The sequence below is a fragment of the Eulemur rufifrons genome, chromosome 6 (genome assembly GCF_041146395.1).
Source record: "Eulemur rufifrons isolate Redbay chromosome 6, OSU_ERuf_1, whole genome shotgun sequence".
Classification (NCBI taxonomy): domain Eukaryota; kingdom Metazoa; phylum Chordata; class Mammalia; order Primates; family Lemuridae; genus Eulemur; species Eulemur rufifrons.
In genome coordinates, this window is record NC_090988.1 from 79,641,588 (window position 1) to 79,667,302 (window position 25,715).

Genomic DNA, 25,715 nt, shown 5'->3' on the forward strand with positions numbered 1-25,715 from the left:
AGTTTCCACATCTGTCAAATGAGGCCTTAGGCCTGGCAATCTCTAAGGTCTCTCTTGCCCCTGAGATTCTGTGACTTTTTTCTTTGACAGGTGGTAATACTCCATCACATGTTGTCCAAAGCAACTGTGAAGGCTCGGCCTTCAGTGCTGTGGTGTTACAAGAAAGAACTGGGGTTTAGCAGGTAAGCATGGCCCTTTGTGTGTCCCATCCCACTTATAATTCCTGCTTGTTAGTTAAATGCTAGGAAATGATTCCTTGACATAGTTTTTCAGAGATCTTTAGTGAAGGCACTCTCTCTGAGGACATTTCTAAATGGAGGGGAAAAAATGGAGCTGATATCCTTTCTTCATTCCTGACAATAAGTTTCAAATCATTTTCATGCCTTTTAAGTCCCTAGTGCAGTGCCTTGCTTTCGGCACATGGTTCTTCTTCCTGCTTTTCTGAGCTGATCAAGCCCATGGAATGCAAGTTCCTTCCAGTTGCCTTTTCCTGCCTCAGATTTATTTCATATTTTCACAGAGGGAGATGTGCCTCATCCCATGTCCAAGGAAAACTTCTTTACTTACGCTGGATCTCTTCTCTCACCTCTTTTAGGACTTTTATTGTCTTTCCTCTGCTGGCCACTCCATAGCATTTGGAAACTTTCTCCATTTTTCTGTAAACATGCTCAGCTTTTCCTATTCTCAAAAAATGATTAGCTGCATACCCAGCTTTATCTCTCAGGCTAGCATTTTCTCTTGTTTTCATTGCCACACACCCTAAAACAGAAGGCTTCCTAGCCGTCCCCTTTGTTCTCTGACTTCTGCTTCTATCGTTTTGACCAAATTGTGCTCTTAGATGCCCCCAGTGACTTGATGCCAATGCAGCAAGCTTCCTCTCTATTTCTACTTCCTTTCAGAGCTCGTCTTCCACAAGTTCACTGCTGTATTTGACAGTTGGCTGGTCTCTTATTTATTGAAGCTGTGATAGTCAAGACTTATAGTTGTAAATAGCAGACCTCCAACACAAACACACCTAGGCACAAAGGGTTTTTATTGAAGTATATGAGGTAATTCATGGAACCTAAGCAGGTAAGATTTCAGCTCTGCTCAGGAGTGAAAAAAGCCAGACTGTTAATGTTCCCAGCTCAGTCTCTCATCTCTGCGTTATCCGCTCTATGCTTTCGCATAGACCTTTCTGTTTTTTGTTGTTCCCCTGGCAGAGACAGCCTGAAAATCAGGCTTTCTCCCAAAATTCTTGTGCAAAGATGCCCACCACTGGGCAAGGGGAGGTAGGGCCAGTCACATAGTAGAAACCTGCCAGTTTTTCCTACAACTTTGCATTTGGAGGCTTTTGGTGTGGGGTGGGAGTGCTGTTCCTTGGCATGTTACCCACTATGGGGTCACCTCAGAAATGTTCTCCTTTCTTGGGCTCAGTATCTTACCCAGACCCCCTTCCTGAGTGCTTCTCTTTCCTTTGATGTTTTCTCTTTTCCAGCATGTGTGATTCTGTCCTTGGGTCTCTTCTCCCTCCTTTATTGCCAGATGTTCTCGTCCCTGATGTTGGCTCTTCGTTGCTGTCTCCAGCTCTGCCTGCTCTGTGCTGTGGCTGCCCTCCCTCCCTGTTTCCCTTTGTTCATGCTGTGTCCTCTGATTGCAATGCCACGGCCACCTCTCTGATATCACCTATGAAATCTTCCCCGTTTTTCAGGACCTGCCTCCTTTGTGATGCTTTTCCAGAGCCCTTCAGTCATACCTGACGGTGCCTCTGTCTTCTTCAACACTTGTTCTCCTTCTATAATGCTTGTCACAAGGTGCTTTTGCTATGGGCTATGGTCACTTATATACTGTAACTTACGTGTATCTTTTTCTTTTTTTTAAACTTGCAGGTGATAAGCTCAGTTAGGAGTTCTCTCCTACTTATCTTTATATTTTCATATTCTAATGATGTAGCATGTTTATAGTAGGTACTTGGTTAATATTTGTTGAGAGTTGGATGCATTGTTAACAGGCTCTGGAATTTTAATTAGTACCAAAGGCTAAACTTATTAGTCCATATACTGTGGTCTTAAACTTGATTCCGCGAAAGGAAACCAGATTTTGAGTAAATAATTTGGCCTTTTTAAAAAAGTTATAAAAGCCTTATTGTAGGAAATTTTAAAAATGCAGAAAACATAAAGATGAAAATAAAAAGCTCCCATAATCTTACTACCTAGGCATTGTTAGCATTTAGGTGTCTGTCACTGGGGGTAGTTTTGCACCATCATTGGTGTTTTGTTGTATATACTCTTTCATAATTAGAGAGCTAAGCATTTTTAGCATAGGTTGAGAATGAATCCTGTTGCTTGTCCCAGAATTTTAAGTTTTTGAGACTTCTGATTCTCAATATTTTTCATTTGGCAAGTGTGAGATAGATGTGGAATTAGGCAGTTCACAATTTTCTGGGCAGATTTGCCTTTTGAGTTTAAACCCACTTGGTTTAATTTTTAAAAATCTGTCCTTGTGCCTCTTGTAGCTGTCCCACGCCACCCTGTCTCAGTCTGGCAGAGTGTCATGTTCGAACTGATGCTTGCTTGTAAGTCATGGGCTTAAGGCCTGAGCCAGAAGGGACAGTGGAGATAAAGTGACCCACTGCCTTGGTTCACAGATTAGGAAATGGAGGCCCACGGGTGAAGGGACCTTTGTCCTAACTATTAAGTTAGAGAACTGTGGTAAAACTTTGATGAACTGTAATCCTCCATTCCGGAATTTTCTTATTCTCTCTTTCTGTAAAGGAAAGGTAAATGGCAGTTGGATATTCAGGGTTTTTAAGACCAAAAAAAGTTGAGGGATTTCTGACATGTCCAGATTCCATTGCAGTCCTTGTATCCTGTATCATATTGTCTTATATGAGAGCTGCCTTTGAGGATGTGATCCCACACTCTGGGGGAGGAAGAGATGAATTCATCTAGGAAACATGAGTAAAGTAACTGGCCATCACCTTGCCTTTCCCAGGCCCACTGGGGAGCAGCAAGGTGTATGCGAAGCCCTGGCTTAAGACTAAGATAATGAGGCCGCCTAAGTTTGGTTTCAAGCCCTGGCTTTGACCAAGTGTGAGGTTTAGCTACTCCCATTAACCATCTTTTAAAGCAAAGTATCTGCTCAAGGTCACACAGCAAAATAGCAGGGTTCACACATAGACCTATCACTCTCACCCCAAGCCCTTCTTAACCTCGCCACTGCCCTTCACCTTTAAAGCGAGGGAATTGGCCCCACACTGTCCAAGGTCCCTGCTAGCTCTGAAGGTCTAAGTAGGGGCCACTGAGCCTATCTCCTGCAACCAGCTCTTTAGCCTCTCTGATTAACTGGTTCTCATGGGACGGGGTAATTACAGCCACCGGAAGAAAAGAATGCGACAGCTACAGAAGAAAATAAAGAATGGGACATTGAACATAAAGCAAGATGACCCCTTTGAACTTTTCATAGCAGCCACAAACATTCGCTACTGCTACTACAATGAGACCCACAAGATCCTGGGCAATACCTTCGGCATGTGTGTCCTGCAGGTGGGTGGCTTCCTCTAGCCTGTGATTGACGTCGAGCCTTATTCCCCACCAAGAACAGGTATACAGTAAGGAGAGAAGAGTCACATGTTCCTTGTCCCCCAAGCTTATTAGTGGAAGACCTGGCCACTTTTCCAAAGGAAACTTGGTCACCTACCCCAAATTAAAAGAGAATTTCTGCTTGAATCAGCACTTGATTAGAGATACTAGAACTGACAGTGCTGCTCCTTTACAACTGGTTCTAACCAGCTGAAGCTGATAAGGCAAGCACCAGGAACTTTGAGTGACCGACCCTAGGACCTCAGCCCCTTTTGGCACTCACTGAAGACTTTGCTGACCAGTGAGCACTGGGACTTGTTTTAACCGACTGGGTACAGACCTGTGCACTCATGTGTGCTATCCAGAGTGCTCAAGTAGCATAACCACTCCCCCCCTCAGAGAACTTGAAGTTAATAGACTGAATTTCACTTTTTTTTTTTTCCTTTGGTGATAGTTCTGGTGGTCTTTGTTTTACTCTTTGGTTCTTTGGCTCCTGTGCCTCCACCCTATCCCTCCAAAAAAAAAAAAAAGACAAAATGTAAGCACAAATCCCCACATTTTGGGTGTTATATGCGTGTGCTACTACACTCATTATTACATTAGTTACAAACCTTGTGAAATGTAAGTTAAGACATGAGGGGGAAATCAAAAATAGAAGTTCTGGTTTTCTTCTCTCTGCATTCTAATGGGTTGTCTCCCGCACTGCTGGCGTGCATCCCACTTTGGGGGATGCACGCCAGAAAAGAGCATTTTGCCTCATTTTCAAACCTTGCTCTAAAGGGCAATCCCCTGGCCTGATCACTGGCGGGGTGGTGGTCTGCTCACTGCCTTTGGTAAAGTGGCTGGAGTGATGGCTCCTGTATGCAGTAGCTCCCCCATGTGGTACAGTTGAGTTTTATCAAACAGGTTCGATCAATAAATGTCAGAAAATAAACGTAAGATGTTTCTGAAGTTCACGTGTGAACCAATGAAGGTTCGAAAATTTGTTTCCAGATAGGATTTTATCAGAGATTATTAGAGACATTTTTGACATATGAAACCAGGCATAGCTATACTCAAGGGCTGGGCTGTCTGCTGTGGTGCCCCTAAGAAAGGGACTGTGTGTGTCCTGGTGAGTCAGGGGTGGGAGGTACGGGCTTGGCTTTGTGCTCTAAAGCCCCGTTTTTGCTTTATCACCTGGCCCTGGGTTAAGAGTTCCTTGGGGTGTTTGCATGACTGGCCCTTTCTAAGGTTTTCTTCTTCCAGGATTTTGAAGCCTTAACTCCAAACTTGCTGGCCAGGACTGTAGAAACAGTGGAAGGCGGTGGGCTGGTGGTTATCCTCCTGCGAACCATGAACTCACTCAAGCAGTTGTACACAGTGACCATGGTAAGCATCTGTTTCTTAGCTTAATTGTGGGGTTTCAAATTGATCTGTTTTTGCTGTAGTCCACTTTCTTTAAAGAATTCCTGTTGAGCAGCTCTGGTGAATGGTCAGCACAGCCTCTGGACTGGGAGCTCTTTGACTGCAACTAATGGAAAAGTCATTGCAGATAAATCTCTGGGGCCCTGAGTGTGCCTTGGAACTTCTGAATTTCACCTTTGCTTTCAGGTATTTGCAAATCCTATACCAGTGAGATTCAGATACGATGCAGCTGTTAGGTAGTTAAATTTTCTGGCATGGTATTCTGCAGAGAGCAATGCCAGTGCCTCAATTTGTGTATTGCAAGAAAAGGATCCTGTGCAGACTCCTCACCGCCCCTCATCCTAAGGGATGATAAAGGAACGTTTGCTACTTCCACCGCGAGTTTGGCAAGAATTTCATCTCTGGGAGAGGAAGTTTTCTCCCAAAGCAAAAGACATTTTGGCTGACATGGTTAGGAGTTGGGGATATGTCTCGCCTGGTGCAGAGCTGGTCTGGCTCCATCAGTATTGCTGTGTGGTGTTCAGGGAGGCGGGTTTTCAGTTGTGCCTGCAGCAGCAGCTCAGGAGTGGTGGTAGGATTGGTCTCAGGGTTTCATGAACCACGTTTATCTGGGGAAGTGGACTTTCCTCAAATCTTAGAGACCGCGTCCTGTCACTACCAGTGCTATGGTCACTTGCCACCGAAGGTCCTCAGATATTCCCAGAACACTGTTATGTGTTTCGTTTGTAGCATTTGCACAATTGCTGTTTATTCATCTGTGTTCTCTGTATTCCTCTGACCGTTAGACTGTAAGCTCCGTGAGAACAGAGGTCACCGTGCTTTATTCACCAGTGTATACCCAACACGTCTGGCATATAGTTAGCATATAAATTTTATTGAATGAATGAATGCATCATAGGATGCTGGGTAAAACATGGAAAAAGTCAAAGATTATAGGAAGAAACATTGCCGTTAGTGTCCAAGCCTAGTTCCAGCGAATACCATTTGGCCAGTTCAGCACAGCACACCATTGTGTAGAAGTGGCTTTTGTTTCCAGTAGGATTGCTGATGTCTGCTTTGATAGAGGAGACATCTCCTTTGATAGGTGTCTCCTTTGAGCCCTGGGCTCAGCACTGTTGGATGACTTTGTTAATGGTTGTTGTCTCTTTTAGGATGTGCATTCCAGGTACAGGACTGAGGCCCATCAGGATGTGGTGGGAAGATTTAATGAGAGGTAGGACGATAGTCCCTCACAATTGGGGGGGACTTTATCTTTATCTTGGATCCAACTGGAAGCTTTGGTTTTATACCAGGGAAAGTAGTACAAGATTCCAAAATGGTGAGATTCTTGGCAGCAGCAGCAGCTGTGACACCAACTGGCAGCAGTGAAAGATCGCGGAAAGCTGGGGCCAGGAGAGCTGGATTCTCTCTTGCTGCTGGCCCTGACTCCGGCTCAGTGGCCTTAAACCAAGCCACTCCGTCTCTCTGGCTCTTAGCTTACGCGTCTTTCAGGGGGATGATCTGTCTGGATCACTGTTTCGCAGAAGGTATATCACAGAACACTGGTCTTTTCAGAGGGACCTTATGACAAGAGGGTTTTCTGGCCAAATATGTCTGGGAAACGCTTGACACTGTTTTCCTTCGTGGAGATTCACATTAGCCTATTGTAGCCGCTGAAAAGTCTTGCAGCAGCCGGGACCTGTTTAACTGATTGTTTTCCAAATTTAGTTTACTACAGAGCCCTTTTTAAAGGAACACCAGTTAGCAGGCTGAGACATACTTTAAGAAACTTTGGCCTAGATCAGTGGTTCTCATCTGGAGCAGTTGAGAATCTCATTGGGCCCCTAGGGACATTCGCCAACGTCTGGAGACATTTTGATTGATAGTCATGACTTTGGGGGTGGTGGAGGAGGGTGCTGTGGGCATCTAGTGGGCAGAAGCCAGGGCTGCTGCCAATCAACCCACGGGCACGGGGCAGCCCCCCACAACAAAGAATTATCTGGTCCAAAATGTCAGTAGTGCTGAGGCTGAGAAATCCTGGCTTTGATGAACTGTGACCGTGGGGCCCTTTCTCATTTTAATAATCCGTGATGCTTTAACTCAGTAGAATGAGCAAAGCAGGAGGAGCAGCTGCGTGCTACTAACTGGCACAGAAGCCTGGGAAAGTAGCCCTTTTATTGCAGTATGGGAGGATGTTTGAATTTTATAGGCAAACACGTGTTCTACATGCAAGAATGTTTTTGTTATATTTCTTCAGGGAACTTTCCTCTCCCCTTCTTCCTTTTATTTATTTCTTTGTCCTTGTGACAGAAGGTAAATCCATTTTGTGTGTTTGTTTCCCTGTGTGACTAGTGATCATATGTGGGTTGGGTTTGGAATTCCCCATTTAAGGATGGCCTGAGCCACTTTAGTGCTAAAGAGTGAGTCTAGAGGGATGCGGAAAGGACCAAATTATGTAGGGGACCGGAGTGGTTGTGTGCAGTAGGAATGCTTATAATCAGTCTCTTGGGAGGAGTTCTCGGGTTCTCTTATTTGCTGTATAAAGCATGTTCAGGTGCCTTGTAGAGGAGGCTCTGAATCATCTCACATTGTTCTCCAACTGGGTTTTGGCTTTCTTTGGCTTTCTTAGAGGCACCTGGGGCCAAATGATTTTCCTAAAGAAAAGCCACACTCTCGTGTAGACATTGCCTGCTCTCCCCAGCACTTCATTCTAGTGGTTTTGTTTCTCAGATTTATTCTCTCTCTGGCCTCTTGCAAGAAGTGCCTCGTCATCGATGACCAGCTCAACATCCTGCCCATCTCCTCCCACGTTGCCAACATCGAGGCTCTACCTCCACAGGCTCCGGTGAGTCTGTCGGGGGTCCGGGACTCTGGGGGAGGCTGTGTTTTCTGTGTCGATCCTCCTATCGCAGTGGTAAACTTTCTCCTTTTCTCTCTGGTAGGATGAGAGTCTTGGCCCTTCTGATCTGGAGCTGAAGGAGTTGAAGGAGAGCTTGCAGGACACCCAGCCTGTGGGCGTGTTGGTGGACTGCTGCAAGACCCTAGACCAGGTGAGCGTGGTGTTCAGAGCTTCTCCACTCCAGTGTAAGCAACATAGAGGTAAAATATAGCACATGAAGAGCAGCAGAAGCCAAGTTAAGACAAGTCAAGACCTGGAGCCTCCCTGGGGAAGGGGGCCCTTTCTCTTGCTCATGCTCAGGCATGCGCAGCAATAGCAGGGCTATTCCCTGTTGTCCGAGTTCACAAAAGAAGTCTAGGGATTACCTTCCCCTGCGCCCCAAGTTAATAGCTAAGGGAGCAGGAGGCAGATGGACTACATTTAAAGAGGAATCCTCTCAGCGCGTTTTCTGAGAGAGGGTGATATGCCTGTATTTAATTTCAGTTAAGTGTTGATGATACAAAGTTTTTGCTCATGGCTTATACAGAGTGAGAGGAGAGCTTGAGGCCCCTAGGATTTACCATGGTTCCAGTGTGAGGCCTGATGAGGGCCCTCCGGGGTGACATGTACCTGGTCTTTGGGTGCAAACAGCAGGCTGGGTGGGAGCTGCCAGGATGCATTTCTTTGTTCACCAAGGCAGCCAGCGCTGGTAAACTCGGCTTCTCTGCTGCTTCCTGGGTTATGATAGGAGCTGTCAGGTGTATTCGGGGTTCTGGTCCAGCCTGAGCCCGATGAGCAGCACTCGGGCTCTCTTACTTGCTGCATAAAGCATGTTCAGGTGTCTTGTAGAGGAGGCTCTGAATCGTCTCACATTGTTCTCTAACTGGGTTTTGGCTTTCTCTGGCTTTCTTAGAGGCACGGGGCTCCGCCTTTCTGAAGGGAAACAGATGCAGTGACACCTCCCACTTGAGCTGAGTCCCAGCAGGCTGGCTTACCTTTTCATTCTGGAATATAATCACCAGCTACATAGCTCTCTCTGCAGCCCAGGCTGCAGGCTGTAGGGTGCTTTGAACCACTTCCTGGTACCCCGTTTATCACCAGCAAGAGGGAGTGAGAGACAGGATGAAGAGGGAGAAACTACATTGCTAGTAATAGTGTTATTTAAAGGAAAAAAGAGAGAGTGGAAGGAAAGAAAATTAAGTACAAAAGAATATGTATTAGAAAAATAAAAAGTGGTGTTTCTGCTTGGCATTGCCACTCTGCAGAGGCAACTACTATTAACAGTTTATTATGTATCCTGGGTCTTTTTCTGTGCATCTAAGTGGGTACTTTTAAAAAATGTGAAGGGGTCACACTGTATAAAGTGTAACTGGTTCCTTGTTAGACATTTGGGTTGATTCCAGCTTTTTTGCTATTATAAACAATGCTGTTAGGACATTATTACAGGTAGGTCTGTGTGAACTATATTTAGGATGAGTTTCCAGATGATGAATTGCTGGACCAGAGATTGTATGCATTAAAATGGGTGTTGCACCAGTTGATGGAACTATCCACACTGTATGAAAATGCGTTTTTCCTGTAGCCTTGCCAACAGTGGGAACTTTTAAACTTGTAAGTCTTGGCCGGGCGTGGTGGCTCATGTCTGTAATCCTAGCACTCTGGGAGGCTGAGGTGGGAGGATTGCTTGAGGTCAGGAGTTTGAGACCAGCTTCAGCAAGAGTGAGACCCTGTCTCTACTAAAATAGAAAGAAATTAGCCAGGCAACTAAAAATACGAAAAAAAAAAAGTTAGTCTGGCATGGTGGCTCATGCCTATAGTCCCAGCTACTCGGGAGGCTGAGGCAGGAGGATCGCTTAAACCTGCCCAGGAGTTTGAGGTTGCTGTGAGCTAGGCTGATGCTACCACACTCTAGCCTGGGCAACAGAGTGAGACCCTGTCTCAAAAAAAAAAAAAATACACAGTGTTCAGCAAAGGCCAAGTTAAGACAAGTAGGACCTGGATCTCCTTTGATTTTCCATCTGGAGAGGCTTTGGCTTCCTGAAGCCTCCTTCCCCTTCCACTTGCCTGGGCCTGCTTAGTGTCTGTTGCTGCCTAGGCGCGTGAGACAGTTTCCCATCTGGCCTTCCCAGCCTCAGGTCCCAGCACAGATCCCAGCTGAGGAGCAAAGTTTGGCCCTGGAGTAGTGTGCAGCTCCTCTCCTCCAGCACCACTGGCATCTTGCTGTCCCTCCTACGCTCTCCTGGGCTCCGGGGCTTGGCAGTAGACAGGTGGGACACACCTGCTTCACAGAGTCTACCTTCTGGTGGGATGAAACAGTAATAAAGGATGTGGGCAGATCTGTGGTGAAGGAGAAGGGCTTTGTACAGTGAAGAAAAGAAGAGCAAGGAGGGCTAGGGTGTTCCAGCCTGAGGGTGGGGTGCTGCGGTTCTAGACACAGTGGTCAGCGATGGCCTCGTTTAGAAGGTGGTGTTTGAGTGAAGCCGTAGGAGTTGAGGAGATGAACCTGGTGGCCCTCTGGGCGAGTGCTTCAGGTGGAGGGATCGGCAAGTCCGTAGGCCTGAAGTAGGAGTTTGCCTCAGGTGCTCCGGGACTAGGGAGGAGGCCGGTGGGCTGAAGCAGAGCCGGGGGAGCGCAGGAGGAGTTAAGAGGACCATATGGGCTACTGGAAGGGCCTTGGCACTTACTCTGAGAGAGATGGGGCGGTGGAGGGTTTTATACCTACAGTCTCTTCCAGAAGGATCCCCAGCCTTATTTTTAAGAGGATCCTTCTGGCTGCTGTGTTGAATATAGACTTGGAATAAGGATGGAAGCAGGAAGACTAACAAGGAGGCTGCTGTGATGAGGGAGGCAGGACAGGTTGGTGGCTTTGAGCAGAGTGATGGGGGTAATGGTGAGGAATGGCAGGGCTTGTGTGTGTTTCGAAGGTAACAGGATTTGCTGACTAATCAGGTACGGGGGAGGAAATTGAGGCTTTCGGCTTAAGTAATTGGATAGTTAACTGAGATGGGGAAGATGGTAGGTGGGGGAGGTTTGGGAGAATACAACGTGTTCAGTTTCAAGTTTGAAATGTCTAGAGTGCAAGAGATGTACAGGAAGCAGTTGTGTGTATATGGAAGTCTGATGTGCAGGGAGGTGGCTGGACTGAAGCTGTAAACTTGGGAGTTACCAGCATCTGATTGGCCTTAAATACCAATCAGATGCTGATTGAGGCTGAGGTGAGATGGCCGGGTTTCAGGTGTGCTGAGCAGTGCTTTCCGGTTTGTGAGAACTGCCCCGCATTTTATTTAGCCTTGGCGCCAACCTAACTTCTCCACAGTGATGGTGGTAAATGGCTGAAACGTGGTCCTTCCCCGAAGCTCACCTAATATGTTTGTCTTTCCACAGGCCAAAGCCGTCTTGAAATTTATCGAGGGGATCTCGGAAAAGACCCTGAGGAGTACCGTTGCACTCACAGCTGCCCGAGGACGGGGAAAATCTGCAGCCCTGGGTTTGGCCATTGCTGGGGCGGTAGCATTTGGGTAAGGGGATCCGTTTCCCCATCTTTAGGAGCTCTGGGCTCTTAAGGGGCGATGTGCAGGGTGAGGGGTCAGGAGACGGGAGAACTGTTATCTCAGGTTCCTAGTTCTGAGTGGGTCACTGTGTGATTTCTCTAGGTCTTGGGTTCCTGCCAGGAAACAGCAACACTCTTTCCCCCAGCCCACCCTAGCTAGAGGTGCACGTCTGTCTGTGTGTGTGTACACAGACACGTGCGCACCAGGGCCTTTGTAATCACTCTTTACAGTTGAACAAACATGTAAAAGCAAAGAAATGGGAGTAAGAAACTTTAAACCTCTCAGGGAATGAGAATGTCTATGACCCGCTTTGCTGGCTGAGAAAAGCATAAGTCTGACATTTTAATGATTTTGAGTAATAGATTTTGTTTGCTTCTGAGGAGCTGCTTTTGGGTGTCATGTTATTTTTTGTTCTTTTCTCTTGGGTGTGGAAGATTTATGCAACTGCCCATAGAGTATGTTCACCCAACTTTGCAGCCATAATAATGGACCTAGAATTTACTGTGCTCTACATGTGTTATCTTCCCTAGTGCTCCTTAGAGCTCTGTGGGCATTTTATGGATTGATAGACCCGGGCTTGGGAAGTTTCAGTGATTTACCTGAGATCGCTCAGCAAGTCAGTGCCGGTAGAGCCAGGTCTTGAGCTCAGCTCCGGACTCCAGTCCTTTGTTTCTCCTGCTGCTCAGCCAGGCCAGTCAGCCTCAGCCATTATCATCCTTGGCACTCAGCAAGGATCCCTTGGAGGTTAGCTGTGGCCTCGGGCTCTCCGGTTTCTCAGTTTGGAAGCCTCTGCACAGGTGGTGGTGAGTGTGAGGCTGTCTTCCCTGTCGCAGGGCCCTGGATCGGGGCAGCGTGCCGGCTCTGCACACTGGAGGGGTTGTGCCCACGGTGCCTCTCAACACTTTGCTCTCACAGTTGTTGGTCGCTAAATGTTGGGACTTGATACCTTCTAATTGTTAACAGGTTTTCATTAGTTTGGGAAGAAAAGGTCTGGTGTTGCTTTACTTTTCCTCCTTAAAAGGTGTTCTGACTTTTTTTCCTGCTGTTAATTCTGGTTATCATCTTTGGGACAGTGGCAAACAAAAATCTGTTTTTAAAAAAATCTTAAAAATCCTCCTTTTCTTTTTCTTTTGTTTTGTAGGTACTCCAATATCTTTGTTACCTCCCCAAGCCCTGATAACCTCCACACTCTGTTTGAATTTGTATTTAAAGGATTTGATGCTCTGCAATATCAGGTAGGAAATTAGGGTAAGGACTGACTTTGATTCAGTGCTGGGTTTAAATTTAGGTGAAGTCTTTAAAATGCTTGCTTACTTTCTTAATATTTAGTTTCTAAAGTTTGCCATTGGTTTGACTCTTTCCCCACTAGGAGCATCTGGATTATGAGATCATTCAGTCTCTAAATCCTGAATTTAACAAGGCTGTGATCCGAGTGAATGTATTCCGAGAACACAGGCAGACCATTCAGGTGAGGCTCGTTCTCAGATGCTGCTGTGTTTAACCGGCTCTAAGATGTTTCCTATTATAGGCATTTATGTCCTGTGTAATTGCATGTCCTTTAGACAGTATTGTTGTTTCATGATAAACCTGTTCCAGGTTTTCAGCCACTTTGAAAGAAGAATGTTCAAGTAAACTAACAAATATATGTAGTCAGGTTGAAAAATTGTAGTTGTGACCCTCTAGTATGGAGTAGGTGGGATTGAAAGTTTGCTGATTAGCTAAAAGAATCATTGTTCTGACATCAATTCTAATTTTGCTTAGTTACTGCAGGTTTTAAAATGTTACATCTGTAACTAGAACAATAACCTCACCATGTAAAACAGCAAAAGAACTTTGCAAAATGTGCTCTGAATCTTCGTGGTTTAGCCAGTGGCCTATTTTCCTTTTTAAACAGTGTTTTCCCAAAAGCTCTATAACTCTCTAGAGCTCTGTAAACCTGAATGGTCTGTACTTGTCCAAGGCTGCAATTTTGCTAAATCTCTAAGAGAGGCATCGGGTGACAGGATTGCAGAAGGGGCTGAGACTAACAGGCTCTTAGTGGAGTAGGTTCATCTATTATTTTTGGAGTTGGATTGGGTGGGAAGTGAGCCAGGTGAATTTGGCAGTTTATGCCCTTGAACTTTTTGCCTGTCAAAGCATATGAATATGTATGTCAAGAAGGTATACCTTTCATCAAAGGGTTCAGCTTATAAACAATGTTACCTTAAGGATCTTGATTCCTTCTTACTAAGTCTCTTTCTAGAATCTCTTCATTCTGTACATTTCTTCCCCATTTTGCCTGATTCGGCAGGAGGAAAGACTGCTGTTGGTTTGGGGTGGGGGTGCAGGGCAGGTTGCAGGCTGAGAATACAGAGACCTGCTAAAACTCAAGAAAAATACACAAACCAAAGAAGGAAAACATTTCCCTGAATTGTGCTGGCTCAGCCCTTGCTCCTCCTTGGATTTGTAATCAACACCCTGTCATATTACCAGAGTCCTTTTGTCTCCAGACTGGAGTTAAGCACAGAGGAGGTGACCTTACTTTATGAGACTCCATTTGTGTCCCTTTAAGGCTTCTTCCTTTGTGCTGGAGATTGAGAAAAAGAAGAATATTAGATTAAAGTTGGCTAGGCCTCCCCTGGGGGGCTTCTTTCTGCTGCTTTTGGGAGATGCTTGTTTAATTTTTCCCCTTAAGAATCCAAGACTTGAAGCCCTATTGAGGATGTGTATTCTGCTGCTAGAAATGAGTGTGGTCACTGCCTCTGATGCATCAACTTGTAGCAAAGCAGTCAAAAAATCTTATTTGTAATGAAATACTTCAAATGTGTAGAAAAGTGCAGAGGCCAGTATAACAGTCAGGAGCCCAGCACTCAGATTTAAGAACATGTTGACATTTTGCTGTTTGCTATGTTTGTTTCATATGTTAAATGTCATGTATATGTTTGTTTTAAAGAACTAAAACATCACAGATCCAGTGGAAGTCCCTCTGTACCCCTCCCCACCCCATTCCTTCTGTCACTCCCCATAGGTAATTCTATTCTGAGATTGGTATGTTTCCTTTCAAGTCATGTGTTTTTATTTTTACTACTAATTATGTATCCATAAGTGGTAACATACTACACTTGTCCTCCTTTAGCTTTCCTTTTTAAACATTTTTTTCAAGATTTGTCCAGATTGAAGCTTGTAGATCTAGTTGATTCATTTTGAAGTACTATGTGGGTATACTATAGTTTACCTGTATGTTTCTGGAAGTGGAATTGTTGGGTTTTAGGATCTGCGTAGATTTCTAGCTTTCTTGAATTTTGCCAAATTTCTCCTTTAAAGTGGTTGTACCATTTTATCTTCACACCAGCATTCTTTTGAGTTTTTATTTCTCTAGTCCTCACCAACTCTGGGTGTTACACAGCTATTTAAGATTTGTGAAATGGTATCTCCTTTTGTCTTTAGTCTTTCATTGATTACTCCTGAGGTTAAGTATCTTTGTTTATGTTGATTGGCTATTTAGGTTTCCTCTCCTATAATATACTTCTTTATGGCCCTTTCAAACCACTCTAAAAATTGAAACTTGAAGGGGTTGTTTGTATGCATAAGGATATGTTAAGTGTGTGTGTATTAAGAATAAGTTCTAGAAATGTCCCAACCAGTGCAGGGAGACTTGGCCTTTATAACGATGGCATCAGAGCGGGGAGCATAGTATGCAGCATGAGAAATCTGACATCCTCCCCTGTAGCCACCATGAGGTCCAGCTGTGCCTCTGGCTCACGGGTGTCCCTGAGCTGAGGCTGGGGAGAAACACGGGGAGATGAAGAGAGAAGGAGAAAGAGCCACCATCTGGCAGTGCTACGAGCTGGGCACTGGGCAGGCCGTTTTTACATAGTTACCTTGTTTTTTCTTCAGGCAGCCATAGATAGGTCTTTCTTCCATTTTACAGAAGAGGAGTCTGAGGCTCTGTGGGATTAAGTCACCCGTCCAGGGTCACACAATCAGTCACTGAACTATTTGAACCCAGGTGTCCAACTCTAAGCCCATCCCATTTTTGCCTTGTCCAGACAAAGGAGACTGGGAGAGGGGAAAAGGCAACAGAGAGGAAAGAGAGTGGCCTTTATGATGAGTCACCAGTAATCACGGTTGTGGCATTAGTTGGCCACACTAATCTAAATTTTTCTTCCCCACAGTATATACATCCTGCAGATGCTGTGAAGCTGGGCCAGGCTGAACTCGTTGTGATAGATGAAGCCGCTGCCATCCCCCTCCCCCTGGTGAAGAGCCTACTCGGCCCCTACCTTGTTTTCATGGCATCCACCATCAACGGGTAAGGTGCTGTGGGCCGGAGTCCTTACTCCTGTGTAGGTTCTTGCAGAGTAGGTGGCACGTAGTGGATGTGGCCTGGGCCTGGGAAGCTAAGTCTGATTCCCGAAGTCTGAGTTTTGGGGGCTGCTTCATTCCCTCTTGGGGCTTCTGCAAATGTGAGCTGGCCTCTTAATGAGCTGCAACACACCTCTGGCCTGGCTTTAAATGGGCAGCATAAGACTGAAGAATTTCGCAACCCATGTGATGAGTGTCTCCTGTCCATAGGTGTGATTGAGTTTTAAAAAGCACCTGGATGGCAATACCAATGTCTGATATTTTGGAATTATGTGAAAATACAGTGTTAAAGTAACTATATAATTAGCATAAGAAAGCAAGTTTATCATGGCAAAAGAATGGTTTTTAAATTTGAAATATTCAGTTCATGCTTGCTATAGAAAAATTTGGAAAAAACGGGTGTATGTGTAAAAAAAAAAAAAATAGAAAAAAATTAGAAAAAACAGATAAGCAAAAAAAAAAATCTCCTATAATCTAGCCATCCAGAGCTAGCTTCTGTTAGAATTTTGGTCTACCTTTTTTGTGTATTTATTTTACTTTTTCATTTTGAACAAGAATGTAAACATAGTTTACATATTGTTGTCAATTTGCTTTTTTATATAACAATATATTGCGAAGTCTTTCCAGGTCAATAAATATATCTTCAATATTGGAAAGATTTCTGTATGGAACTCACGTCTTGAAGAGATAATTTTGTATTGCAGATTTATTGTGACTGTTGTACTGACACTGAAAATATTTAAATATAACGGATTTTTACTTTTTAAACAGCCCTGAGATACAATTCACATACCACACTATTACCTGTTTATTAATGTGCATAATTCAGTGGTTTTTAGTACATTCACAGAGAGTTGTACGACTGTGCTGACCGCAGCCAATTTTAGAACATTTCATCACTCCATAAACACTCTACATCATCCTCCAACCCCTGCATACCCGCCAGCCCTAGGTAGCCACTAATCAGTTTTTTGTGTCCATAGATGTGTGTATTTCGGACATTTCATATGAATGAAATCATACAATATGTGGTCTTTTGTAGCTGGCTTCTTTCACTCACCAGGGTGTTTTCAAGGTTCACCTGTGAAGCATATTTCATTCCTTTTTATGGCTGAATAATACTGCATTGTATGGATATACCACGTTTTATTTATCCATTCATCTGTTGGTGGACATTTGGGTTATTTCTACCTTTGGGCTATTATGAATCATGCTGCTGTGAACATTTGTGTACAGGGTTTTGCATGGACATGTTTTCAGTTCTCCTGGGTATGTACCTAGGAGTAGAATTACTGGGTTAGCTTGTGTGGTTATCTCTATGTTAACCATCCGAGGAGTTGCCAGACTGTTTTCCAAAGTAGCTGCACCATTTCACATTCCCACCAGCAGTGTATGAGGTTTCTAATTTTTCTACATCCTTTCACACATTTGTTACGTATTTTTTTGATTATAACCATTCTAGTGGGTGTGAAGTGGTATCTCATTATGGTTTTCATTTGTATTTCCCTGATGACTAATGATGTGTTGAGCATCTCTTCATGTGCTTTTTGGCCATATTTGTATCTTGTTTGGAAAAATATCTATTCATATCCTTTGTTCATTTTTCTAATTGGGGTATTTGTCTTTTTATTATTGAGTTGTAAAGGTTCTTTATTCTTTATATATATTCTAGATACTGGTCTCTTATCACATAAATGATTTACAAAAATTTTCTCCAATTCTGTGGGATTTTTCATTTTCTTGATAATGTCTTTTGAAGCACAAAAGTTTTTAATTTAAGTTTTGTTGCTTGTGCTTACTGTCTTTTTTTTTTTTTTTTTTTTTCTCCTTAAGTGGAATTCCTTTAGGAGAGCTTTGTTATGTTGGGGGTTGAAAGAGGGAGTAAAACACTCTAAAGTTCTAGCTTTTCCATCATTCTATAAAAGTATTTAAGAAATATTTGGGCAGGCTTTAAATATTATGAGTACTATAACATGGTTTAAAAATAAAAAGGAAAGCCCTTTGAGCAACATGTGCCCTGTGGTCATATGTGCTTGTGACTAATGACAAGAAGGAAATACTCAAAAATGAAAAGAGCTCTGTGATCAGATTGTAGATGATTTAACTTTTTCCAAATTTTGTGTTAGCTGTTTTACCTTACCTTTTAAGTGAAAGTAGTAATGAAAAGAATTGCTAGGGTGGTGGATTTGTTTTATCTTGATTTTCCAAGCTGGAAGTGTTCTTGGTTCATTTCTTCATGCATGTTACTTCTAAAATAGCAGCTCCCATTAGTTGACCATTTAACTTTATTTCAGTTTCACTATGCTAAAAGCTTTACTTACGTCATTTTTTTAGTCCTTATTTTTTTAATTCATATCACAGTCCTGTGAAGTGTGTAGAATAATCCCCTTTTGCAAATGAGGCTAAAAGAGATTGAGTTCCTTACCCAAAGGTACTAAGTAGATGAGCCAGGACTTGAGCCCAGGCCTGAGTGGCTCGGAGCTGACCTGCCACCTTGGGACACATGCATGCTGCACTGAAAGCTCGGAGATGAGCAAGGTTCTCCTTGGGAAGCAGCAGTCTGGTGCTTCAGCAGGTTGAGGAAAGTAGTTCTCTGTCCCCTCTTAGAGAGTGGATTTGGGACCTTGTGCCTAATTCCCATTGCCTTTGCTCCTAGCTACGAGGGCACCGGCCGGTCACTGTCGCTCAAGCTAATTCAGCAGCTCCGTCAACAGAGTGCCCAGAGCCAGGTCGGCACCACCGCTGAGAACAAGACCACGACAACAGCCAGACTGGCATCAGGTACCCCAGAACCTGAACCGGGCCCTGCAGGTCACAGCAAGTCCCTTCAGACTCTCTTGCTGGATCCTTGCTTGCCCTGTGACATCAAGAACCAAAACTTCCCACCATCAGGCTGAACAGTTGAGTCTCCAAGAGGAGAAGTAGCTTTTCTCCAAGGAACAGCAATCCAGTGACCAGATAGGACCCTGATTTGGGCCTTCTGGTGGCCAGGCCCTTCTTCATCCCTGTCTCTGGGCACGGTTGCGTTGACTTAGTGGGATCCCTTTGGGGTTGGTATCATGGCAAGTTGAATATCCACCAAAACAATTTAAAACCACCAGTTTAAATTCTTGAGCCATGTGTGTCTGGGCATGATGTAACAAATATAAAGGGGAACATTTTTCCTTGCTCTTTTAGGCCGTACATATTTAATAATTGTTTCTTAATTGTGTGATTTGTGGAAACAGCACGCACGTTGCATGAGGTTTCCCTGCAGGAGTCAATCCGATACGCCCCTGGGGACGCGGTGGAGAAGTGGCTGAACGACTTGCTGTGCCTGGATTGCCTCAACATCACTCGGATAGTCTCAGGCTGCCCCTTGCCTGAAGCCTGCGAACTGTATCCTCTTCTGGGCCTCATTGGCCCCATGAAAGGGAGGGGGGTGCTGAAAGAATTAGAAGGATTTCAGCCCTTTGTTTCATGGGACGCTGCTCTAGGACAGGGAAAAGTTGAACATTCTGCATTTCCTTTTTCTCTTCTTCCTTCACTAATGTGTTTCTGCCTGGGACCCGGTGGGGGTTGGGGGGGGTGGCTCTTCCCAAGCCTGGGAAATTCACACTACTTCCAGAGAGTGGTATGTCCTGCTTTGGGCTTTCCTTGGTTTGTTTTGGTTGCTTAACTCCAGACCCAGCTACTATGTTAACAGAGATACCCTCTTTTGCTACCACAAGGCCTCTGAAGTTTTCCTCCAACGGCTTATGGCCCTCTACGTGGCTTCGCACTACAAGGTAACTGCAGTAGCCCTTGGAGGAGCTTCAGCAGGGAGCTTCTGCACTCGGCAGTCCCCATGGACTTGGCTTTTTACATGTTTTATTACCCAGTGGCTTGGGCGACTGTTCCATTGAGCCTTAAATGCCCTGATGTTAATGAGGTCCAGTGACCTTGCCTTGCACATAGTGTAAGGAATTCTAGCGTGCAGCTCCATGGCGTGGCTGGAGAGGATGGAAAGCTCTGCCCATTTTTAAAAGGGTACTTAAATGTCTTGCCTGCCTACACGCTGATAGGCTGAGGTGACATCACAGTTGTAACCCAGTGGTACTGTTTGACCTGAGACCAGCTTTGTATCTCTGGGCTATTTTTAAGGAGCAGTGAATTTGAGGGCTCAGAATATCTGAGACTTAAAAAACTAAAGGGCAGTTGGGAAGGATACTTTTTGAGTGTCTGAGCAGCATTTTTTTTATGAACAGCCTTTAATGCAATGCTGAAGAGTTGGTGTTAGAAGTGGTGACAGCTTTTCCTGAAATAGCAGCCTCTTATCTGGAAGAAGTTCACTTCCCAGCTGTGAAATAAGTAGTGCCAAATAAGTTCTCTTCTGCTCTCCAGCCTCAGGGCTCAGGGTGAGAGGACAGTAGGCATTTGAGGCTAAGTCCCACTTAAGCCATTATGAAGAGTCCCAGGCTTGCCAAATACTGGAAAGGTGCTTTGCTGGGTGGCAGCTCCTCGCTTGGTTTTGGAGAGGGCAGTACCCCGGTCATCTGATGATTCCGAATCGAGCCTCCGAGTAAGGGGCGAGAGGAGGGGTGCTTCTCACCAGCCCTGTCTCTGCCCCCGCAGAACTCTCCCAACGACCTCCAGATGCTCTCCGACGCTCCCGCTCACCACCTCTTCTGCCTTCTGCCTCCTGTGCCCCCCACCCAGAATGCCCTTCCTGAGGTGCTCGCTGTCATCCAGGTACACAAGCAGAGGCATCCTTGTGGCATTGCATTGGGGAACCCCTTAGGCATCAGGGGTTCCTGGCTCAGTAACTGCAGTGAGGGGGGCAGGCGGCTGGGTCTGCTGAGGCAGGTGATCAGGGTGCACGGGAGGAAGCTGCCACCACCAGCAACCCAGAGCCCCACTGTTCATGGATGGGTAAAAGCCGGAACTGGCCGCTCTCTTATTTGACTTACGGCTCCTTCTGCAAACAGAACTTGTCTGTGTGTGTTTCCCCCCTTTATTACGAAAGCAATGCATGGTACTTATTAGAGGCTACAGATTGGGGGAAAAATTTTTTTTTTGACACTTAGCATGTATGAATGCATTTGGATAACATTTTTTCTTTTCATAAACATGAGATTATAGTATTTATTAATCTGCTTTTTTAAGGCAGTGTGTCAAATATTCATAATCTGCGTAAGTTTTAAAAGCTGTGTAGTATTTTGTTATATGCATGTACCCTAATTTTAACTGTTTACACGTTAGATACTCAAGTTATTTTGAATTTGCACTGTTTTGTACAGAGCCACGTGCGCACACCGTGTGTTAATGGATGTACATAGGTGCCCAACATGCGTGGACACCCTCTTCTAACGGTTTTTTATTTATTTTTTTTGGTTTTTACTCTTTGGGTCAGGAGGCTGTCAAGTCTTCTGCCTTGTACCATGGGGCCTGGTAACGAAGCTTCTGTTAGAAGTGGATGAGCCAGTCAGTGTCAGGGTTAAACCTGGACGTGAGGGCGGAAACAGCTGACCTAGTCAGACACAAAACAGTGTCCTGTGAGTGGCCTCTGAATCGGAGCTGGCCCGTCTGCACTGGCTTCCTCCACAGGTGTGCCTGGAGGGGGAGATTTCTCGCCAGTCCATCTTGAACAGCCTGTCTCGAGGCAAGAAGGCTTCCGGGGACTTGATTCCATGGACGGTGTCAGAACAGGTGAATGGCTTTCCCTCTCACGTCCGAGGGAGTGAAGCTGCTGGTGTTGGAGGATGTTTGTGTTCCTAAGTTACCGGATAATGTTTCCCACACAGTTCCAAGATCCAGACTTCGGCGGTCTTTCTGGTGGAAGGGTCGTGCGCATTGCCGTTCACCCGGATTATCAAGGGGTAAGGTGTCCTCAGGCCTCCTGAACCATGTGCCACTGTTAGCTACAGCTGTGTTGCTGGCGGCCCTTTAGCAGAGGTGTTCTTGGTTGTTGGAATAAGAAGCAAGTAAACTTCTAGGCACTTCCCTGCTCTGGAGAATTTAGCCAGCGCCTGGGGCGGGCAGGTGGACAGGATGATGGTGTATGCTCACTCTTTCTTGGTGAGAGGAGGGACTTGTGAACCAGAGCTGCTTTCCGTAATTACCTTCTGTCTCTTGGAAAGCCCCACTGGGTAATTAGCTATAGAAACTTCCCTTTAAGGCAGTGGTACAGAAACAGTCTCTCTTTAGGGCTTGCCAGTCTGGGGACTGGAAAGCATGGCCAGCCTTCCCTCCTCCCATGTGGCTGTTCTTATTGGGCTAGAGCAGCACGAGAACTAGGGCCATGTTAATGTAGCGTGACAACTAAGAACTTTTGTTCTTAGGAGTCTCTGCTTGGACCTCATTGAGGGATTTCAGTGGTTCTCTTTAAATGTGCAGTTTGACCAGGAGTGAAGGCTCTCTAGAAGCAATACAGGGGAGCAAAAGGGGCTCCAGAGAGCATCTCTCTGCCCTCTGCCCATTTCCCTCCACGTCTGCTCACAGATGGGCTACGGCAGCCGTGCTCTGCAGCTGCTGCAGATGTACTACGAAGGCAAGTTCCCTTGTCTGGAGGAAAAGGTCCTTGAGACATCACAGGAAATTCACACCATCAGCAGCGAGGTAAGCATCTTTTGGCAAAACTCCTTTTTTCTGGTTCTTGTGAAGATAATTCTCTGGGTCTGTAGGGGCATCCACAAGAATGGTCCAGAGGTCTGGAGTCTGCTCCCATTTTCTGCTGATGCTTCTTTCTCCAGCCAAACACTTAAGATCCTGAGATCAACATCATCAGCAACATCTGGCAACTTGTTAAACATGCAGATTCTACTGAATCAGAAACTGGGGTAGGCCCAGCAATCTGTGGCTTGACAGGCTTCCTGGGCGATTCTAATGTTCACCCAAGTTTGAGAACCACTGCTGTGTGATCTCCTCTTTCTCACTAAACCCAGACCAAGGGAAGTTGTGTCTTTCCTTGATAAGAATGATTAATGCTAGTAACTTTGATGGCTTTTCACATACATTCATTGGTTTTCATAGTATGCCTGTTTGGGAGCCAGGGAAGGGGCTTTTATTTCATTAGGTTCAAGCTCACAGGTTTGTCACTTGGCAAGGCTGTCAAGTGACAGAGCCTGGACTTCATGCTGGATCTTCAGAACCCTAACTCTGTCCCTTTGTAAATCTGTTGGGCATTTCTAACCTCTGTGGCTGTTTTCTTGCATTCTGGAGGTTCAGAGCAGTGCGATTCCATGCATGTTTAGGTGTTTTGTATAATTGGAAATGACCACTTGACTAATTGGTGTTCCTGTATTTTGAAAACCACAGGAAAAAACCAAGAAACCTCTCCCAGTTTTCCTTGTGCTTAGTCCAGAGCCCGGTGTGGCAGGGGTGCTTGAGAATGTCACGAGCCGTCCTCTCCCTCTGCTTAGCAGACTATTTTCTCTCCCTGGCGTCTCCTAGGCCGTCAGCTTGTTGGAAGAGGTCATCGCTCCCCGCAAGGACCTGCCTCCTTTGCTGCTCAAGTTGAATGAGAGGCCCGCTGAGCGCCTGGACTACCTGGGTGTTTCCTACGGCTTGACCCCCAGGCTCCTCAAGTATGTGCCTCCCCTTCTTCCCGGCGTCCGTCCTGAAAAGAAGAGTCCTGTGGCACACACAGGGGCCTCTCTCTTTGTGTCGTTGCAGGTTCTGGAAACGGGCTGGATTTGTTCCTGTCTATCTGAGACAGACCCCGGTGAGTGAGGCATACCGGCAGAGGAAGGGTTTAGGTTTGTGCTTATGGTAGGTGACAGGCCTGTCCTTGCACATAGCGCTGGTACCTCCCTGCTGCTGTGCTCTGAGCAAGTGTTCATTTATTCTGATGGACACGGAGACAGCCACCCTCACTGACAGGCCATGTGATCACACATTTCTTCCTCGTGCTTAATTGGGCTTTGCGCTTGATTATAAAGTGACAGAAGTACACGTGGACTTGTTCATCAGATTCTGGAATCCTGGAAGCCAAAAAACCTGGTTTTAGGAGAGGAATGCAGTTGTGCAGACTTGTATTACAAGTCGGTATCTGAAAGATAAAAATATGTGAGACAGAGCCACAGAGGATTACTGAGGGAAGGTGAGAAAGTGACTATCATTTAAAAAACTATTTACTTAGCATCTACAGCGAATCAGGCAGTGAGCAAGATAGGCCGTGAGGCTTATTTTCTGAAGGATAAAAACGGGCAACATACAAGTGAACAAATAAGACACGTTCAGAGAGTAAGTGCCGTGAAGGAAACCACAGTGAGATTACGGTATAAAGAGGGGTCAGGCCGCTAAGGGGTGACCTTTCTAGCTGAAACCTGACTGATCAGAACGCACAGTGGTGTGACGGTCCTGGAGAAAAGAGCCTCTCGAACCAGAGGGAACAGCAAGTGTAAGGGCCTGAGGTGGACATGAGCTTGGTTATTTGAAGGAAATAAAGGAAGGCCACTGTGGCTGGGGAGCCCTTGGAAGAGAAAGGGGCGTGAGTCCCAGTGGGGGCATCAGGCCTTGTTAAGGATGCCGCACGTTCTCCCCAGTCCCTTGGAGGAACAGACGAGAGGAAAGGACCTGGCCGCCGGGCGGAGAGTGGACAGCAGTAGCCCGGGCGTGGAGGCAGGAGACATGGGGGAGAGGAGATGGAAGGAGTGGTGGCAGAGAGAGGTGGCCAGTTGTGGGATACACTTTGGGGGACAAACTGGCTGGAATTGCTGAAAGATTGAGTGTGGAAGGCAAGTGGACGAGAGCAGCCAGGGTAACTCCTAGGGTTTTGGCTTGAGCAGCTGGTGTTGGAGTTGCTAAGACAGCACTCACTGGAGGAGGAGCAGATTGGGAGGGAAAAGTAGGAATTTTTTTTGACTTAGTAGGTGTGAGATGCCTGTTAGACAGACATCCAAGTGGAAATGGCGAACAGGCATTGGACTGTGGGAGTACGGAGGTTGAGGAGGGGTTTGGGCAGGAGAGGGAGTCCTGGGAGTCATCAGCATGCTGGTTGTAGAATTTACTCCATGAAGGCAAGGCCTTCCTGTTTGTTCCTGCTGTGCCCAGCTCTTGGAAAGGCATCTGCTTAGAGTATGTGTTCAGTAAATACTTCAGTGCAGGGAATAGCAAGCATCTGGAGCTATTGATCCACGAGGGGGTGAGTCCTTGGACTCTGAGGCTTAGAGGAAGGAGGAAAACACAGCATGGGAGACTGAGAACAAGCAGCTCTGATCTGAAGGAGGAAGTCGGGCGCGGGGTATCAAAAGTTAAGATTAAAAAGTGTTTCAGGAGTCAGTTGCAGAGTAAGGCGAGGACACACAGTTGGCCATTGGATTTGTTGGTGCTGGTGATCTGAGTGCGGGCAGCTGCGGTGGAGTGGGGGGCTCAGTCTGCCTAGAGAGGAGAGGAGGTGGGGACCGTGAAGAGAAAGGGAGCAGAGAAACCAGGTAGCTGGAGGGAGATGGGAGTTAAGGCGGGTTTGTCAGATGGGAGATTCTAGAAGCATATTTGTTTGCTGCTGGGTATGATCCTGCAAGTAGGAGCTGATTGCAAGAGTGAGAGCCTTGAGGAGGCTGGGGAGTGGGACCCAGGACTCGGGAAGCAGGGGCCCCACGTACTTCATCCTTCACAACAGGAAGGCAGGGAGTATGGGCACGTTGGTTGGCTGGTTGATTTGGTGCTGGAAGGATGAGGTTGTCCTCTTCTGATTGCTTGTTTTCCCAGTGAGGGAGGCCGTCAGTGTTGCAGCTTTAATTTCAGAGAGCGCAAAGCCAGTATCTGAAGGTAGCTTCCAGGGTCCATTTGAGAGCTTGAAGTGAGACTGGCGAGGACCCTTGCATGCCAGGCTGTGTCTGCGAGGCCGTGGAGCAGCACAAAGATGGGCTGGGCTCTTGTTGACCATTGGTCGAGGCTGGGGGTATAACTCTGGCTGTCAACTGCAAGGGGAACACAGACCAGTGAGCTTCAGTGTGGTCTGTGGTGTGTCCTCACCGTCTTGTGCTATGCTCTGTTCATTTGGGATGCGGTGCTGGCATCTTGCTACATGAATGCTCT

General features: G+C 45.9%; 1 protein-coding gene across 1 annotated transcript in view; it reads left to right on the forward strand.

The window, feature by feature from the left end:
- NAT10 (N-acetyltransferase 10) overlaps positions 1 to 25,715 on the forward strand; it is a 35,943-nt gene that overhangs the window by 2,487 nt on the left and 7,741 nt on the right. The window contains exons 3-21 of the mRNA XM_069471262.1: positions 91 to 182; positions 3,353 to 3,524; positions 4,806 to 4,928; positions 6,116 to 6,177; positions 7,674 to 7,788; positions 7,886 to 7,993; positions 11,206 to 11,339; positions 12,514 to 12,607; positions 12,742 to 12,840; positions 15,527 to 15,663; positions 18,373 to 18,497; positions 18,944 to 19,094; positions 19,387 to 19,483; positions 20,310 to 20,426; positions 21,282 to 21,383; positions 21,479 to 21,553; positions 22,176 to 22,292; positions 23,127 to 23,260; positions 23,349 to 23,397. Coding sequence (XP_069327363.1) covers positions 91 to 182; positions 3,353 to 3,524; positions 4,806 to 4,928; positions 6,116 to 6,177; positions 7,674 to 7,788; positions 7,886 to 7,993; positions 11,206 to 11,339; positions 12,514 to 12,607; positions 12,742 to 12,840; positions 15,527 to 15,663; positions 18,373 to 18,497; positions 18,944 to 19,094; positions 19,387 to 19,483; positions 20,310 to 20,426; positions 21,282 to 21,383; positions 21,479 to 21,553; positions 22,176 to 22,292; positions 23,127 to 23,260; positions 23,349 to 23,397 — 2,103 coding nt within the window. The remainder of the gene's footprint in view (positions 1 to 90; positions 183 to 3,352; positions 3,525 to 4,805; positions 4,929 to 6,115; positions 6,178 to 7,673; positions 7,789 to 7,885; positions 7,994 to 11,205; positions 11,340 to 12,513; positions 12,608 to 12,741; positions 12,841 to 15,526; positions 15,664 to 18,372; positions 18,498 to 18,943; positions 19,095 to 19,386; positions 19,484 to 20,309; positions 20,427 to 21,281; positions 21,384 to 21,478; positions 21,554 to 22,175; positions 22,293 to 23,126; positions 23,261 to 23,348; positions 23,398 to 25,715) is intronic.